At 54.4% G+C, this 15962-nt stretch overlaps 2 protein-coding genes across 2 annotated transcripts in view; one reads left to right on the forward strand and one right to left on the reverse strand.

The window, feature by feature from the left end:
• The window catches only part of RAMP2 (receptor (G protein-coupled) activity modifying protein 2), a 5268-nt gene extending 2950 nt beyond the window's left edge, over nt 1–2318 (reverse strand). The window contains exons 1-3 of the mRNA XM_009994183.1: nt 2218–2318; nt 1767–1804; nt 1581–1607 (exon numbers count right to left, since the gene is read on the reverse strand). Of these exons, the coding sequence (XP_009992485.1) occupies nt 1581–1607; nt 1767–1804; nt 2218–2318 (166 nt within the window). The remainder of the gene's footprint in view (nt 1–1580; nt 1608–1766; nt 1805–2217) is intronic.
• A 1454-nt stretch (nt 2319–3772) lies between these two features.
• On the forward strand, nt 3773–13366 carry EZH1 (enhancer of zeste 1 polycomb repressive complex 2 subunit). Its single transcript, XM_009994131.1, has 19 exons — nt 3773–4000; nt 4503–4631; nt 4921–5040; nt 5516–5636; nt 6234–6407; nt 7286–7388; nt 7645–7808; nt 8592–8683; nt 9351–9531; nt 9608–9804; nt 10048–10139; nt 10660–10700; nt 10822–10947; nt 11136–11314; nt 11891–11986; nt 12298–12379; nt 12525–12605; nt 12982–13066; nt 13182–13366. The coding sequence occupies exons 1-19, from the start codon at nt 3884–3886 to the stop codon at nt 13240–13242; spliced, it is 2241 nt and encodes a 746-aa protein (XP_009992433.1). The 5' UTR covers nt 3773–3883; the 3' UTR covers nt 13243–13366.
• Nucleotides 13367–15962: the final 2596 nt, after the last annotated feature.

Raw genomic sequence — 15962 nt, forward strand, 5'->3', positions numbered from 1 at the left:
GAGGGAATGGCAGTGGGAGACCTGCCCGCGGGTGTGAGGCCAACGACAACAGGGAGGTGGGAGAGGGCAAAGGCTTGGCTGAGATCGCCAGTCCTCGACCCTGACATCTCCCGGTGCCCACCCAGCTCTGCCAGAGCTCCTCACTCCTGGCACAGCTCCCACCCAGGGGTCCTGTGGCCCCCCCAGAGCGACACTGCTAAGGACAAACCCAGGCCTGCAGGTCTGCGGTGTTCCTGCCTCCAGCAGTGGGGCTGAGGCTGGATGAGCTCATTTCACCTCTGGCTGGGGCAGAGCACGAGCGTGAGGCTTCCCCTTTAACAGTCAGCATGAGGAACACACAGAGCGTGATCCAAGAGCAACGCAGGACAGATCAGGACCCTCCCTGCTCCTGGCAAATGCCCTGACAGAGCCTCCTGAGCCTCCCCAGGGCAAACTGGGACCTTCTGTGGGCCACCAGGCCCCAGCACTCCGGGGGTGCAGGGCTGCAGTGCTCTGGTCCCACTCCCCGTTGAAGCCGCTGGAGCCCTGGGCTGGGCGGTGGGAGCCTCCGCCAGGGAGACACCCGATGATCTCAGCACGGCCCTGGGGCAGGGACAGCCGCCCCTCCTGGAGCATCTGGAGGGGACGGCAGGGGAGAGGATGATGGCTGTGAGCCAAGGCCTGGGACTCCCTGCCAGGCCCTGCCCTGGGGTGCCAAGGAAGGGGCTGGGCCCATGCAGGGTCAGGACCCTGGTTCCCAGTGCCCTTCTTCTCCTGCTACTCCCTCCCCTTGCTCCTGGGGCAGATGCAGGCATGAGAATTCGCAGGCCCAGCCTCCTCCTGTGCCAGGGGACCCATTCCATCCCCAGGGACATCCAGACCCCTGCACTGCACTGTCCCCCTCGCCCTGGTCCCACCAATCCCACTCATTAGTCCCCAAGGAGGGGGGCTGTTGCCAGCTCCTTGCAGGCATAGGTGTAGGCAGGGGCTGGGCAGCTACCCACTGAGGTCTGAGCCCCTTTCCGGGTGGCTGCAAGGGGCACGAGGCAGCTGAGCCCACGGCCACAGCCATTTTGGGGGCAGTCTGCTTGGCCCCAGGGGGGGCTTGGTCCTCATGCAGTTGGTGAAGGATTCTGCATGGACATGCAGGAAGAAGGTGTTGAGGATGACACCAGGCTAGGGGCAGGAGGGCAGCTGGGCCAGCAGCTGGGTGCAGCTGGAGAGCTTGCTGTAGGTGCTGCAGAGGGGCTGTGTGAGGCCCGTGGGCCAGGACTGGGACGTGGCAACTGTGGCAGCCCTGCTCCAAGCCAGCACTGCGGGGCTGACACCAACCTACCTGCTCAGTGGCAGCAGCTGCTCTCAGGGGTGGCCATGAGGGCAGCATGGAAGGGGGCCCAGCAGTAGAGTGTGATCCAGTCCTAGTAGGTGTCCTGGCAGAGGGCTGGCCCCTCTAGCACCACTGGTGGTCCTGCAGAGCACCAGCCAGATCCTAGGATGCCACCCCCGCAGCTCCCACCTCCAAGCCCAGTTTTGAGGGGATGTTTGAGGTCACCCCTCAATGGGGAGGACAGCCAGCATTGCAGGAAGGCAGCTCTACTCACCATCCTTCTCCAAGTACAGATAGTGACCTGGAAGGACAGACAGTGCCATTGGTGCTGGCAGGATCCTTGGGATGTTTGAGGGCAGGGCCCCATTCCTCAGGGGTGCAGACATCACCTCTGCCAGCAGCAGAGCCCCCAGCAGCCAGGGCCAGAGCCATGGTGGGACAATGGCACTGGGAGTCTTACCTTCATCCTTGAGGTCCCCATAGTTGGTGTCCCCATGCCTTGCAGCAAGGGGACACGGTTGTTAGGGACACACAGCCAGGGACAGCCTCAGCACGCAGGCAGCTTCTGGGCATGAGCTGAGTGGTCCCAACTCACCAGAGACCCCTCCTCTCAGGCTGAGCTGTCCACAGCAGAAAGGACTGGGCCAAGAGGAGGGGAGCAGGAGGCTCCTGGCTCTGCCTCAGTCCCTGCCACCAGAGCAGGGCAGTTTCTGAGCTAACCTCAGTCCTGTGAGAGGGGAAGCAGACAGCAAACCTTTCCCAGAGCGTCCTCCAAGGGGGACCAAGAGGGCTCCCAACACGGGCACAATGGGACAGAGAAGTGAAATGGGACAGGGACCCCGTGCAAACTTGCTACTTGGCCAGACCCTGTGCCCGACCCCCCGGGCGCCTCCGTGCACCCCCGGCCCCACGCCAGCAGCTGCGGGCCCGGGCTGCCCTTACACCGCTGGAGCAGAGAAAGGCACAGGCAGCAGAGCAGGAAGCCGAGAAGCCGCACCCCAAGGAGCATCATGGCCCCGTGGGCACCGCTGCAGCACGGTGGGCACCGCTGCAGCCCGGCTGAGGCTCCGCTCGGCGCTTTATCCCAGATCCCGTCCCAGAGCTGCCCGCCCGCTCCAGAGCCCGGGCAGGTCGGGGGGACGCCTGGCTGACTCAGCGAATTGTTTAAAAATGTTATGAGACCCATACAAATCCTTGAAATTTATATATGGGTTTGGAGAAGTGGAATTGCAAAACTTGTGAGAAGGATATTCATAAAATCCTTTCAAGCACTGAAAAATTATAAGGCTAAGTAGGAGTCAGAACTTTAGGACTGGCTGCAGCTTCATCAGCTATTCATGAATTTGAGCTGATCATTGACAAAAAAGATGATGTATTCATAGTGCAGTGTATGTATTGTCTCCTAACCATTTATATATGTATTCTGAAATGCATTAGTGGCATATTCCTACAGGATATTGGCAGTGCTTTAGAAATCACAGATACTAGAAACAAACTGATCTGTCATCTTGTCAGTGTGTCCTTCCTCAATTACCTCTCAGCACAGGATTTTTCCTTTAATGTTCTCCAGCTTATTGCTGGTTTTGACAAGCTCAAAAAAGGAATTTCTGTCACTTTTCTCCAAATAATATTTCTGAGTATCATTATGAGTTTTGTTGATACCTCATCTAAATCTACATTATCTTAAATGCATCTGATGTTGCAGAATTTTACACTTCCAGTACCATCCTGATGTTGCAGTCTTATGGTGTGTTTGCCTACACCTACAACTTTTGCTGATTTTTATAGGCCTTTTTATCATGTGTTCAGTATTTACTATTTTAAAATCACAAGTAGCACTTCCCACACTTAGGAACTGTGAACGTTTTGCCGCAGCTTTCATTTAGGTTACATCCAGATATAAATTAAAAATTATAAACCACGTATCTGCTTTCCTATCTGCTACAGTGGATTGAAAATGAAGAGCTGTGTAAAGGTGTTCTCTGAGACAGAACTAAATTATACCACAAAAAATCCTGCATATATTATTTAAAATTTGATTTATAATTTGGAGGGGATTATTGCTCATTTCTGTGAGAGGAAGAAAATAGATTTATTTTTTCATACCCTAAATCTTTCCTCTTATCATCAGTGTTTGCATCCACAAGGAATCACCTGGTGATAAGAAGTACTGCTTTTCAACAAATTCTCCTGGCTGGGTTCACAAAGACTTTAGCACTCAGTGTATTGAGGTAACACAAATTTGTCATTTCTGGCCTAACCCACGGCTGAATCCACAGAGAACAAAAACATTAGTTTGATTTAGCTGTCTTAAAAATACCATCTCATGTAAATACAGTGTTTCTAGTTGAAAGATTGCAATACATAGTTATTAATGCCTATGGAAATTTTAGGAAAATTTATATTTGAAAAAAAATTGCTAATGCTTTTTTGTTTGTTGTAATTTGGCTCTTCCGTCCTGCTCATGTCTCTGATGCGATTATAATCCACGGGGATTGGTTTTCTAATAGCACTTGTTTACAGGACTATGAGAACTCCATCATTTGATGTTTATTCTTTCTGTATTCTTACAGAAAAATGGAAATTGCCACCCCTCCCACGTCAAAATGTATCATGTACTGGAAAAGAAAAGTCAAGTCTGAGTATATGCGTCTGCGGCAGCTCAAGAGGTTCCAGGCGAACATGGGGGCCAAGGTACAGATGTGAGGACAGTTGCTCCACCCAGAGGATGCCTCCTAAAGACGTGGCTTACCTTGGAGCGTTTGAGATCCTGCCAGTTGCAGAGCTGTATTTTAGTTGTGAGTTGGATGAGGTGACATTTCCCGTGCTCTGCGGAGCCGGGAGCAGCCGCTGGAGGCAGCCAAGGGACTCGTCCCACCTGTTCTTACAAGTGTCTCCTCACTTGAACCCTGGTGGGTTTCAGGTGGCTGGTGCTGATGCTACTCTCCCTGGCAGGCAGGTTTTTGGAAGAGGTCAGAGGAATCAGTAGCAATGGGAAGCTTCTGGCTGTTGGGTGGATTTTCAGAACAGTTTTGTTCCAATGCTGAGTTTAATTAGAATTTCTCCTAATGAGTGTCATCAGTTTGAAGTGCTCTGCCTTGCATACATTTTGACACTTGAAACAGAATCTCAGGAGGGTTCTAAATGTTCCCAACAAGATTTCTTAGATTTTGAGCGCTGCTTTCTCTGATTTCAGGCTCTGTTTGTGGCCAACTTTGCAAAGGTTCATGAAAAGACTCAGATTCTGAATGAAGACTGGAAGAAGCTTCGGGTCCAGTCAGTGCAGCTGATGAAGCCGGTCAGCGGGCATCCGTTCCTGAAGCAGGTGTGGAAGGGTAAAGGGGCAAGGTGCAGCAAGGGTGGACAAGAGCAGGGAGCTGTGAGGACACGGGGTTGTTTTGTGTGTGTGTCAGGCTGTCAGTGTCAGTGCCAGGCTGTGCCTCACACTCCTCTGGGGTGCAGAAATAGAAAAAAACCCACAAACCGAGATGGTTTTACTGTGAAGTCCCAGAGAGTGAGTGCAGGGCTGCGCTGTCTTGTCCTGAGGGTGGTTTCCTTTTGGCTCTTCCCTCAGAAGCAGTTTCCTCACTGCCTTTCTCTGTGCTTTGTTCCAGTGCACTGTTGAGAGCATTTTCCCAGGGTTTCCAAGCCAGTCACTGTACATGAGGACCCTGAACACGGTGGCACTGGTGCCCATTATGTACTCGTGGTCCCCTCTTCAGCAAAATTTCATGGTACGTAGGAAGGCTCTGAGGTGCAGATGTGACACCAGGGACCTAGTGCAAAGCAGAGCTGGTGGTGCCGTGGCAGTGAGGGTCCAGGTCCTCACTCCTGTGGGTGGCTCCTCAGCTTTGGCTGCATTCCTCTGGGTTTGGCTTTCTCTGTTCCAGCTCTGCTCTGCCTCAAACACAACCTCTCTGATGTTTTGGGCTGTTTGTTATTCTTGGCGTTGTGTGTGTTTCTGAGTTTCTGCAAGCCTTGGGGGCACAGGTCTTCATTTTTAAAGCAATTTGCACTTTTAGGGGTCAGAGTTATGCTGCTGGCATGGGATAACAGTGAAATGTCAGCGATGAGAAATCTGAAACTGTAGCCAGGGAGAATCTTTGCTTTGCTGCCTGCAGGTGTGAATGGGCAGGAGCAGTCTGGGACACGGCCCAGCTGGGAATGGGCAGGTGCTGGTCCTCTGAGTTGTGTCTCATCTCTTCTCAGGTGGAGGATGAAACTGTTCTGTGCAATATCCCTTACATGGGAGATGAGGTGAAGGAAGAGGATGAAACTTTCATTGAAGAACTTATTAATAACTATGATGGGAAGGTTCATGGAGAGGAAGGTAACCTAGGAGCAGTCAGCACTGTCTGTGCAGTCTCTAGCAATTAACACACCACAGTGGTTACAAAGCCAAAAGGTGGCAGTGGGAACCAGCTTTTCTGAAGAGCTCTTAGAGCAGAAAACCAGGAACATGCGAGCTGCTCTGGTGTGCAGAGACACAGTCCTGCCTTCTGATGCCCTGCTCTGTCCAAGGCCTGGGGTGCTCTGGAGCCAACACTCTTGTGCTTGGGGGTTCACAGCAGTGTTCTGGGGTGCTGAAAAATGTGCTAGAGGTTTGGAGGAGCTCAGCAACCTGCTTTTGCTCATGACCTCAGCCAAGACTTTTAATTTTTTCCAAAATTAAAAGCCAGTGTGTTTCACTGCAGTGCTGTCTACCCCATTATAACATTGCCTGGAGGGGTGAGGACAGTGGAAAACTGGGATGGCCTGAGGTCAGATTGCTAAAAATGAGACCTTGTTCGTATGGCTCTAGTGTTAAATTCCCCTGTCCGTACAACACATTGAGGCAGGTTCTAATTGCTGGTGATGTCATGTGGCTTTCATGGAGTGTGAAAGGTGATGATGCTCCCACAAGCTGGCTGACATCTCTCTGTTCCAGAAATGATCTCTGGGTCAGTCCTCATCAGTGATGCTGTGTTCCTGGAGCTCGTCAATGCCCTGAATCAGTACTCGGATGAGGAGGAGGAAGGACACAATGATTCTGAGGCTAAACCAGAGGATGGGAAAGAGGAGCTGCCAGTCACAAGGAAAAGAAAGCGAATTGCAGCAGAAGGTGGGTTTGGCCACAGAAACTGGGGCTGTGTTGGGCACGTTTTCCTTGTGCCCTGCCCGAGCCAGCACTGCTGCCAGAGCTGGTGCTTATCCGTGTGTTGCTGAGGGCAAGGACCAGCTTGGCAAGGCCTGGGATGAGGAAAGCAGAAGGGAAATCAGTGGTTCTCAGTGTCCCATGTGGAGAGGATGAGAAATCACCAGTTTAAAGTGTGGTGAGGAAGAATTCAGATAAGTCCTGTGGGGAACCATCTCCCAGTGAGATCAGCAGAGCAGTGGGGTGTTATCTGTGGGATCGCTGCTCATGGAGGTTTTGAAGTGCTGGTCTGACAAGTGTCTGTCAGCGAGTTTGTAGGTAGATCTGTTTGTGCTGTAGGCCAGGGAGTGGGACCTTGGCAAATCCCTTCCAGACCTGTTTTCCATGTATTAGTGGGTCCTCTTTCCTTACCTGGAGCTCTTGTTGCACAGAGGAAGCTCTGCAGTATGGGATTTTTATGTGTCCTGTGTGACCTTAGGAATGCTGACTGGGAGTTTCATCTTTGCCTTTGATTTCTAGCAATGTGGTAGCAGAGATACCAGGACCTGTTGTGGATGCAGAAAAGCATTGTCTGCAGATTCTGTCTTGGTAAAAACAAATAGTAATAGCCCTTAAGAAATCATGAGCACTTCCATCTATATGTTCTGCCACTCAGAAAGCTGCTGAGCTATGTTGGGAAATGCCTTTGCCTGATTGCAGGACAAAGGTTTATCCATTATACATGGGATTACATTTCTGTCTCTTAAAATACAATTGTGAACACCAGCTGGAATTGCTCTCTGTGGAAGATGGAAAGACATGTTCACATCCAGCTGAACTGTGGCTTTGTCTCTTCTTTTTCGAAGGTAACAAGAAGTGTTCGAAGAAGCGGTTTCCAAATGACATGATATTCACTGCTATTTCTTCCATGTTTCCTGAGTACGGCTTCCCGGATGATATGAAGGAGAGGTAGAAGATCTCTGCTTAAGTTGTGTCTTACCTTTGTTAGTTACAGTTGGAATCTGTGTTTTGGAACATCCCTGTGCTCTGAGCAGGGGTAGAGCTCAGCTGGCTGCAGGTGCCCAGACCAGAGCGACCTCTGAGCATCAGGAGCTTTAGTTTGGCGTGAAGGTGTCTGGGCACAAGGACACAGGGACATAGTCATGTAAAACATCCCAGCCTGGGAAGGCAGGTGCATCTCTGGGTGTTTTTGTTTGTCCAACAGATACCGGGAGCTGACGGAGGTGTCAGACCCGAACGTGCTGCCGCCACAGTGCACCCCCAACATCGATGGGCCATGTGCCAAGTCAGTGCAGCGGGAGCAGTCCCTGCACTCCTTCCACACCCTCTTCTGCCGCCGCTGCTTCAAGTACGACTGCTTTCTGCATCGTAAGTGCAGTCTTGGCCGGACGCTTCCCTAGAGCCCTTTGCTCTTCATTTTTCCTCAGTGCTGCATCCCTCTGTGCACCCTGCTTAGTGTCTGTGCTACGGGCCCTGGAGGGTGGTGCCTCCAGCACTGGTGCTGGGGCCGTCGGAGCTGACAGGTGCCCAGAAGCCTTTTGCAAGGATGGCTCCACTCAGTTCCTCAAACGGATGGTACCCGGCTGTGTGGCCGTCCCTCTCACCATTGTTCATCACACTGCGTCCAAGCCACCTGGCAGTTTGTGCCAGAAATGCTGCCACAACTAGATGTGACCCTTGCTTTGCAGAAGCTGACCAGGGAAAGGCATGAATGTTTCACTTCCAAAGTCTGAACATGCCCCTGTGTTTTGTTGCCCCACTGGAACGTACTCGTCTTAGTCATGTTCTTGCGGTTTGTCCTGCTGGAGCCTTTTGGATACTGGTTAGCTGTTGGACCTGCTGTTCCCCAGGTCTGAGGGCCTCTTTGGAAAGACACAGGACTCTTTCCAGTGAATTATTTATTAAAAGATAAAATATTAAGATCATGTGGTCTTTTTTTTCAGTCTGAAAGCAGATCTTTTTCCTATGGCCTCTCCTTCCCAAATATCCCCCAGTGCAGGTGGGAGCCAGCCGGGGGGTCCTGCTGGGTGCTCTCTCTGGCTGCTTGGGATCCCACTTAGCTTCATTCAGTTCCTGCTGTCCCAATCCCTTGTAGCATGGGGGGAGACTGTTGGAGGATGTTAATAGTAAAGATTACTATTATTTTTGCAGCTTTTCATGCCACTCCTAATGTGTACAAACGAAAGAATAGAGAGACCAAGATCGAGCCAGATCCTTGTGGAGCAGATTGTTTCCTCTGGCTGGTACGTTTCTGCATTGCTGCTTTTGAAACCAGGAGAGAAGTGGCCTGGCCAGCCCTGTTCAGCAGAACTCTGTGGGTCCTTTTCACAGCTTGGATGATTTTTCAGAATTAATTCTAATCCTCCTTGGATTTGGGGGAGCAAGAATCCAAACGCAGACCTTACCAGATGCATATTTTTGCATATCTCCAACGAAATCTAATTTCACAGCTAGCAGATGGGAAATTGTGACAAATGAATTCTCTGGTCTTCATGTAGCATTTGAAAAATGAAGCCCAAATTAAAATTGCTGGGAAAATAATCTAGTATCTGTGGAGAAGTTTGGAACTATTTAAGAACTAATCTTGCAGGAATCCAGCCTAGCTGTGTTACAGGGTGAGGGCTACAGGGAGGTGGGCACCCTGTCCTGGAATCTGTGGGGTGGAGCAGGGGAAGCAGCTGGGAGGATTCCCTTACCAGGGCGACGGGCAGGGGAGTGGGCTGGGGGGCCTGGGAGCCACCTCCAGCTGGGAAGCAGAGCCAGGATGTGTGGGCAGGGTGCTGCACTCGCTGAGTGACCCTCGTGGTGGGTCTTCCACCTTCACTGGTGGTGGCAGGGATGTCCCAGGGCCTGGGGAAAAGCCTGTCAGTGTTCCCTGGTCATCTGCCGTGTCTTCTGCTCTGGTTGCAGGAAGGAGCCAAGGAGTTTGCTGCCCTGCACAACCCCCGGTCCAAGTGCTCAGGCCGGCGCCGCAGGAGGCACCATGTGGTGGGAGCTTCGTGCTCCAGCGCTCCAGCCTCCACCATCACCGAGACGAGGGAGGGCGACAGCGACCGCGACACGGGCAACGAGTGGGCCTCCAGCTCCTCGGGTAAGGTGCCAGCCCGGGCTCCGCAGTGCACATTCTCCCATGTTGTGCTTGTCCCAACCTTTGCCTTCCCTACCAGAGGCAAACTCCCGCTGCCAGACCCCCACCAAGCAGAAGCTGAGTCCGCCCTCCTCCCAGCTGTTTGCGGTGGAGACGCCACAGGAGCCCGTCGAGTGGACGGGGGCTGAGGAGTCCCTCTTCCGTGTCTTCCATGGGACCTACTTCAACAACTTCTGCTCGATTGCCAGGCTGCTGGGGACCAAAACGTGCAGGCAGGTGGGTGCCAGGAGGGCAGCAGCAGGGAGGCTCAGCCAACCCTGGCCACTTGTTTGTTCTTTCCTGCCACAAGCTGCCTCAAGGAGCGTGGTGTGAGAAACCGGTGGTAGGATTGCCTGCTCACTGGTCCAGGGACTGGGAAGACTCCCTTTGTGTGCTTGCTAACACTCTATTTATGCTCCAGACAGAACCAACATGAGTACACTGAGCTTTAGGCTTCTTTTTACTTCTGTTCTTTGGTAGGTCTTCCAGTTTGCTGTGAAAGAATCACTCATAACAAAACTGCCAACAAACGAATTAATGAATCCATCCCAGAAGAAGAAAAGGAAGCACAGGCAAGTGCTGGACAAGCTTGTTTTGTTCTTAAAATGCAACTGGATCCACTACTTTTTGTGCCAGCATGTTCCTGGTAATCCCCATCTGTCTCCCATCTGCGCACACATCCTGCGGTTGCGCAGGGCGGTGCTGGTGGTCGGGCTCTGGCTCCCAGCCTTCCTGGTGCCACTGCCCTGCTCGGGGGCTCTGCAGCCCCGCGGCCCCGGGAGAGGGCAGCTCAGAGCCTGGCTGCAGTGGCCCTGCTGCAGGAGGGCCAGTGCCAGGTCCTACAGCAGCCATAGCCTCAGCTCCCTGACTATAACCTACTTTCTGTGTGCTGATCCCAGCAGGTCCAGTGTTATCCTGGCTCTGGCATTTGCCTTAAATAACTAATGCTGTGGCTGCATCATTCTCCTCTCTCTGCTGGTGGTTATCAGTGCACAGCACTGCCTTGCTGGCGTCACCTGCCCCCGCTGCAGCTCTCCAGCCATGCCGAGCAGTCCAGGCTGGCCCCTCAGACCCTCTCTGCTTCTTTTGCAGGCTGTGGGCTGCGCACTGCAGGAAGATTCAGCTGAAGAAAGGTAGTGTTGGCTGTGGCATGCAAGGGTCACGAGGCTGCGGGACAGAGTTCAGCTCCAGCCTGCAGTGTTGTAGCGTTTCTGTGTTCTGCTTCTAACCCAGGAGCTTTTCCTCTTGTTCCAGATAATTCGCCTACCCAGGTGTACAACTACCAGCCCTGTGACCACCCCGAGCACCCCTGTGACAGCTCCTGCCCTTGCATTATGACTCAGAATTTCTGTGAGAAGTTCTGCCAGTGCAATCCTGACTGTAAGGAGAAACTGGGGACTATCTGGCCAGAGGGCAGCCAGGGGGAGGGCACAGGGCTGGGACTTGCTGGAGGCCTGTCCAGGCTGCCCAGGGCCTGCCAGGGTGAGACCTGGCTCAGGAGGAGCATTTTGTGTTCCCAAGGGGCTGGAAAACTTCATGGTGCAAATCAGTGGGCTGTGTTGCTGCAGGTCAGAACCGCTTCCCAGGCTGCCGCTGCAAAACCCAGTGCAACACGAAGCAGTGCCCCTGCTACCTGGCTGTGCGGGAGTGTGACCCCGACCTCTGCCTGACCTGTGGGGCTTCGGAGCACTGGGACTGCAAGGTGGTCTCCTGCAAGAACTGCAGCATCCAGCGTGGTCTCAAGAAGGTATTGACAGCAGCAGGGCTTGGGGCTGCCTCAGGGCAGAGTGGGTAGACAGAGCTGGGTGGGACATGGTGTGTGAGCCCCCTGCAGCTCTCTGGGTAGGGAGGGCAGGAAGAGAAGCAGCTCTTCCTGGGGCTTCTGCAGCACTTTATTGGGATTATGGATGTGAAATACAGACATGAGGGGAGGGTGAGAGCAGGGGAGTGTAGAAAGTGACTCCAGAGAAGGGTTTGGTTTCAAATTCTGCTGATCATGGCAAGGGGCTGCACATAAAAAAGGCCAACATTCAGAGAAATATGCAAATTAGCAGGTGTCCATGTGCAGCTCCAGCCTAATGGTGCTGCAGCCTGTGAGTCTGTCAGGAGCTGTGTCACCTCAAACCAGGGGATGCTGGAGAGACACCAGCTCCCCTCTGCTCCTTGACCTCATGATGATGGGGGCTGGGAGCGTGGTGTCCAGCAGAGTTAGGTGCTGCACAGTTGTTCCCCATCGCTTCCTGGGCTGTCTGGTGGGGGGATCTCTGCGTGCTGCAGGGAGGGGCCCACCAACCCTACCTGTCCCCTTCTACCTTGGCTGTAGCATTTGTTGCTGGCACCATCAGATGTCGCTGGCTGGGGGACTTTCATCAAGGAATCCGTGCAGAAGAATGAATTCATTTCCGAGTACTGTGGTGAGGTCAGTGCTGCTGCCCGTGGGGGCTGTGTTGGTGGCAGTGCTCCACAGAGTGCTGTCCCCAGCTCAGCCACAGCCATTGGCTCATTCTGGCCAGGTTTAGAGATTGAATCTTGCACCATTTGGGCACCTGCCTCAGTGCCCGTAGGCCCTCCACTGTGGAGGAGCCATTCCCTGGGAGTGCAGCTCTCACCTCTGCTCCCTCCCTGGAGCCCTGGTGAGCTCCTGTGTGGGTGGGAGGGGGTTTCCAGGAGTTGGGTGAGCTCCAAGCAGGGGTCCTTGCCTTGCCCTCAGGCACAGTTCTCCTTCTGCAGCTCATTTCTCAGGATGAGGCTGACCGGCGGGGGAAGGTCTATGACAAGTACATGTCCAGCTTCCTCTTCAACCTCAACAATGGTAACTTGCCCAGGGCTGCCAGGGGCAAGGGAGACCTAGGCTCCCTGGGGGGTGCTGGTGGCCAGACAGGCAGGATTATCCCCTCTGTTACCTGAGCAGCAGGCCTATCTTGACATTAGTTTTCCTCTTTTATTTTTCTTAATAGATTTTGTTGTTGATGCCACCCGCAAAGGAAATAAAATCCGCTTTGCCAATCACTCGGTGAACCCCAATTGCTATGCCAAAGGTGAGCTGTCAGCTGTCCCTGCCAGCTGGGGGGGAAGGCTCTCTGGGTCCTGCTCAGCTGTGGGATTGCAGTGGATTCTCTGCATCCCAAATCCCCCTGAGCCTGTGGGAGCAGCAGAACCTCAAAGACCTGGGCAAAGCTTCCCATCTCTGCAGCAAATTGCGTTGCTGCTGGGAAGGGCCTCACTCAGCTCTGCAGTGGCCCTGGCCTGGCAAGGAGCCATCACTGCTGGTGAGCAGCTGGTGGCTCCGGGGAGCGCTCTGTCCCTGCTCAGTGGCCTCGGGGACAAGTGGTGGCCAGGCAGGGCAAGGGTGCTGTGAGACCTCGTGGCCTGTGCTGGAGCTGCAGATCCCTGATGTCCCCTCTCTGGTTGCAGTTGTGATGGTGAACGGCGACCACCGCATTGGGATCTTTGCCAAGAGAGCCATCCAGGCCGGAGAGGAGCTCTTCTTTGATTACAGGTGCCCTGGGAAGTGGTGGCTGGGCCTGGGGCACAGGGTTGTCCCCACTTTCCATGCATGTGTTAGTGGGAGGGCTGGGGGAGGTTCCAGCAGCCGTGACTTTCCTGTCTCGTAGGTACAGCCAGGCGGACGCCCTCAAGTACGTTGGCATAGAGAGGGAGACAGATGTCATCTAGGCCGCGTGCGGCGCGGCCCCGGCGCTCCCTGCTGCTGCACCTTGCGAGCGATGCCATGTTTGCTTCACGCTGACATGACTGCTGCTGCTCCCGTTGCTGTGTGTGTCACGAGTGCTGCTTCCCACCTGGAGAGACTCGGAGCAGGAGCATGAGTGGCTGCTTTTGGGGTGGCAGCTCTGCCCATGGGTGCCCTGCGGGGCTGGAGGGAGCCCACGCTCAAGGGTAGCTTGGGCATGGAATGCAGTTCAGGAGGAGGGACAGTGAATTTTCAGGCTATTCCCATTTTCTGCCAACTGCTAGAACAACAAGAGTGAGCGAGGCACTGCCTGCACTCAGAGTCCAGCACAGCTGGGGCAGAGGGGCTGGGGCTCCCTCCTGTCCTTACTGGGACAGGCTCTGGTCTCAGGTGCTGCCTCTTGCTGCCTGTTTTGTCCTGTTGATGAGGACGGTTACGGGGTTGGAAGCCATAGACTGGTCCCTGGGCTGGTGTGTCCCCTCCACCTCAGCTGGCTGGGGGACAGAGACCACTTGGCTCTGGCTGGCATGGGATGATGCCTGGGGATGGGGACAGGGGACAGTAGCACTATGCAGAACCTCACTTGGGGCAGGAACATGACTGAGCTGGTTAGAGACAATGTCACAGGAGTGCTGCTGCAAGCACAAGAAAGTCCAGAGGTAGCAGGAGCCCATCAGCCAGGGGATGCCTGTCCAGGCTCTGGCATTTCTCCTGGCCAGGGGTGGCCGGTTGGCTCATGCCCATCCCAGCTGCTGAAGGTGGGTCTCAGCCACTCCTGCTCTGGGTAGGCACCTCTTGAACCACCAGAGCTGGTTCCTCCACCCTCCTCTGTTGGGACAGTCCCTTTTGGAGCAGTATGGGCTTGGGGAGGTGTTGGGGATGTCAGGGGACAGCAGGGCAGGTCCCCATGGGTCAGAGCATTGCAGGGCGCAGGATGTGCTGTACGTCTCTGTGCTGAGGAGTGAGCTGGCACAGCAGAGCTGCCGCTGCCTCTGCTCCCCTGGGAAGGCTCCCACCTGGGCCTTTCTGATGCTCCCTTGGCCCTAGGGATAAAGGGGATATGTTCCCTGGCAGGGTGGAGTTTGGCCTTAGTACCCCATGCAAAAAGGGAAAAGCACTTTAAACTAATCCTTGGCTGGCAGCTGGGCCCCGTGCACTGGCTTTGGGGGTGGAGAGACACCAGATGTCCCCGATAGGCATCATCCCTCAGCAGCACCTTTGCCGGGACGTTGCTCCACGCCTGGGGCAGTCTGGATGAGGGGACTCTTCCCTGAGCAGGGCTTGGGTTGTCCCCTTGGAGCCCAGCTGGCTGCTGGGTCCAGAGGCTGATCTGACAGGCATCCAGCACTGGGATGGCGTGAAGAACCCCCCACACTGCGGGGCCTGGAGCCCCTCACCCCCTTAAGGGAGCTGGAGGGGGCTGTGTTTGTCCAGGGACACTGCACAGATGGGAGCAGAGCTGGGGCTCTTGCCCTGCTCCTTTGGGGACCTGCAGGTCTCCCAGGGCCCAGCCCAGTTGTCATGAAGGCAGAGAGTAACTGGGTCTGCCCTGGGAGCAGATTCCTGCCAGCACAGCCCTGCACCAGGCCTTTCTGTCTGTCCCGCTGTCCATGAGGCCCTCCTGGGCCTCAGAGGCTTTAGGTCTATCTGGAGCAGCACTTGCACCCTGGCACCTCTCTCAGCCCCACTGCCCCTCACTTCTGCCCAACCCTGCTCTCAGCGCCGCGTCTGCCACTTTGGCCGTATCTGCACTACGCCAGGCTTGTGTCTGTGGTTTGACAGTGAAAAATGATGCACTTTAAAAATAATGTGGCTTGTAGCCTTTGTAATAATAAAGTGGTAGTGAAGGTCCTTCTGTGCCTGCTGGCCTCTCTTACCCTGGGAGCAGCCACCAGGGGCGCGCTCAGCCCGGCGACTCAGCTTGTCAGCTGCCAGGGTTCCCACATGGGCACCAGCTCAGGGCAGGAGGTGGTGAGTGTGTGATGGGGAGTGCAGGACGTGTGTGTGTGAGGGAAGGAGCAGGCTGAGCTGCATCAAGCATCTCTGCATCCTGCCTCTGGAGTGGGAATTGACGTGGTCCCCCTGGTCCCTACCCCGGCATGGGCTGAGTCGCGGTGGGGGCAGAGGAGCTGCTGACCCTGTGCATCCCGGCTGCCCAAGGCTGGGGAGCGCCAAACGCCGTCGTTCTGCCTTTATTTGAGTATCTTCACATCTCGTTCAACAAAACAAGTTTTTAAAAATTAAGTGCCCAGTGGAGCTAGGCCTTTGGGTAGATAAATGCATTTCTGTAACGTCGTCTTACCACAGCACAGTGAGTGAACAGGCGCTCGCCCTGGGCTGGAGGTAATCAGCAGGACTGGCACTTCGGACAGAGAAGTAGCAAACTACAGACCACGCACCACGACGTGCGGAACGAAACCCCCGACAGGAGCTTCCGTTGGGTTTTTTATACAAACCAATAGAATAAAAAAAAACAGAGTGTAGTAGAATGTCCAGCAACAAAAATGGTAGAAAGGGTCTGTACCTGATTGTATGAAAGCAGCATCTCAGCAAGGTGCGGTGGGTCATGCATGGCAGGGCTGCCCGGGGCTGGGCACGGCCCGGCCTCCTGCCTGGCTCTGGCAAAGCGAGCAAAGCAGCAGCTCATCTAGACGTGGCATCGCTAACAGGGTGGCAGCGGGCACGGCGTGGGGAGGGCGGGCGG

This window comes from Chaetura pelagica, unplaced genomic scaffold, assembly GCF_000747805.2.
Source record: "Chaetura pelagica isolate M959 unplaced genomic scaffold, ChaPel_1.0 scaffold963, whole genome shotgun sequence".
Classification (NCBI taxonomy): domain Eukaryota; kingdom Metazoa; phylum Chordata; class Aves; order Apodiformes; family Apodidae; genus Chaetura; species Chaetura pelagica.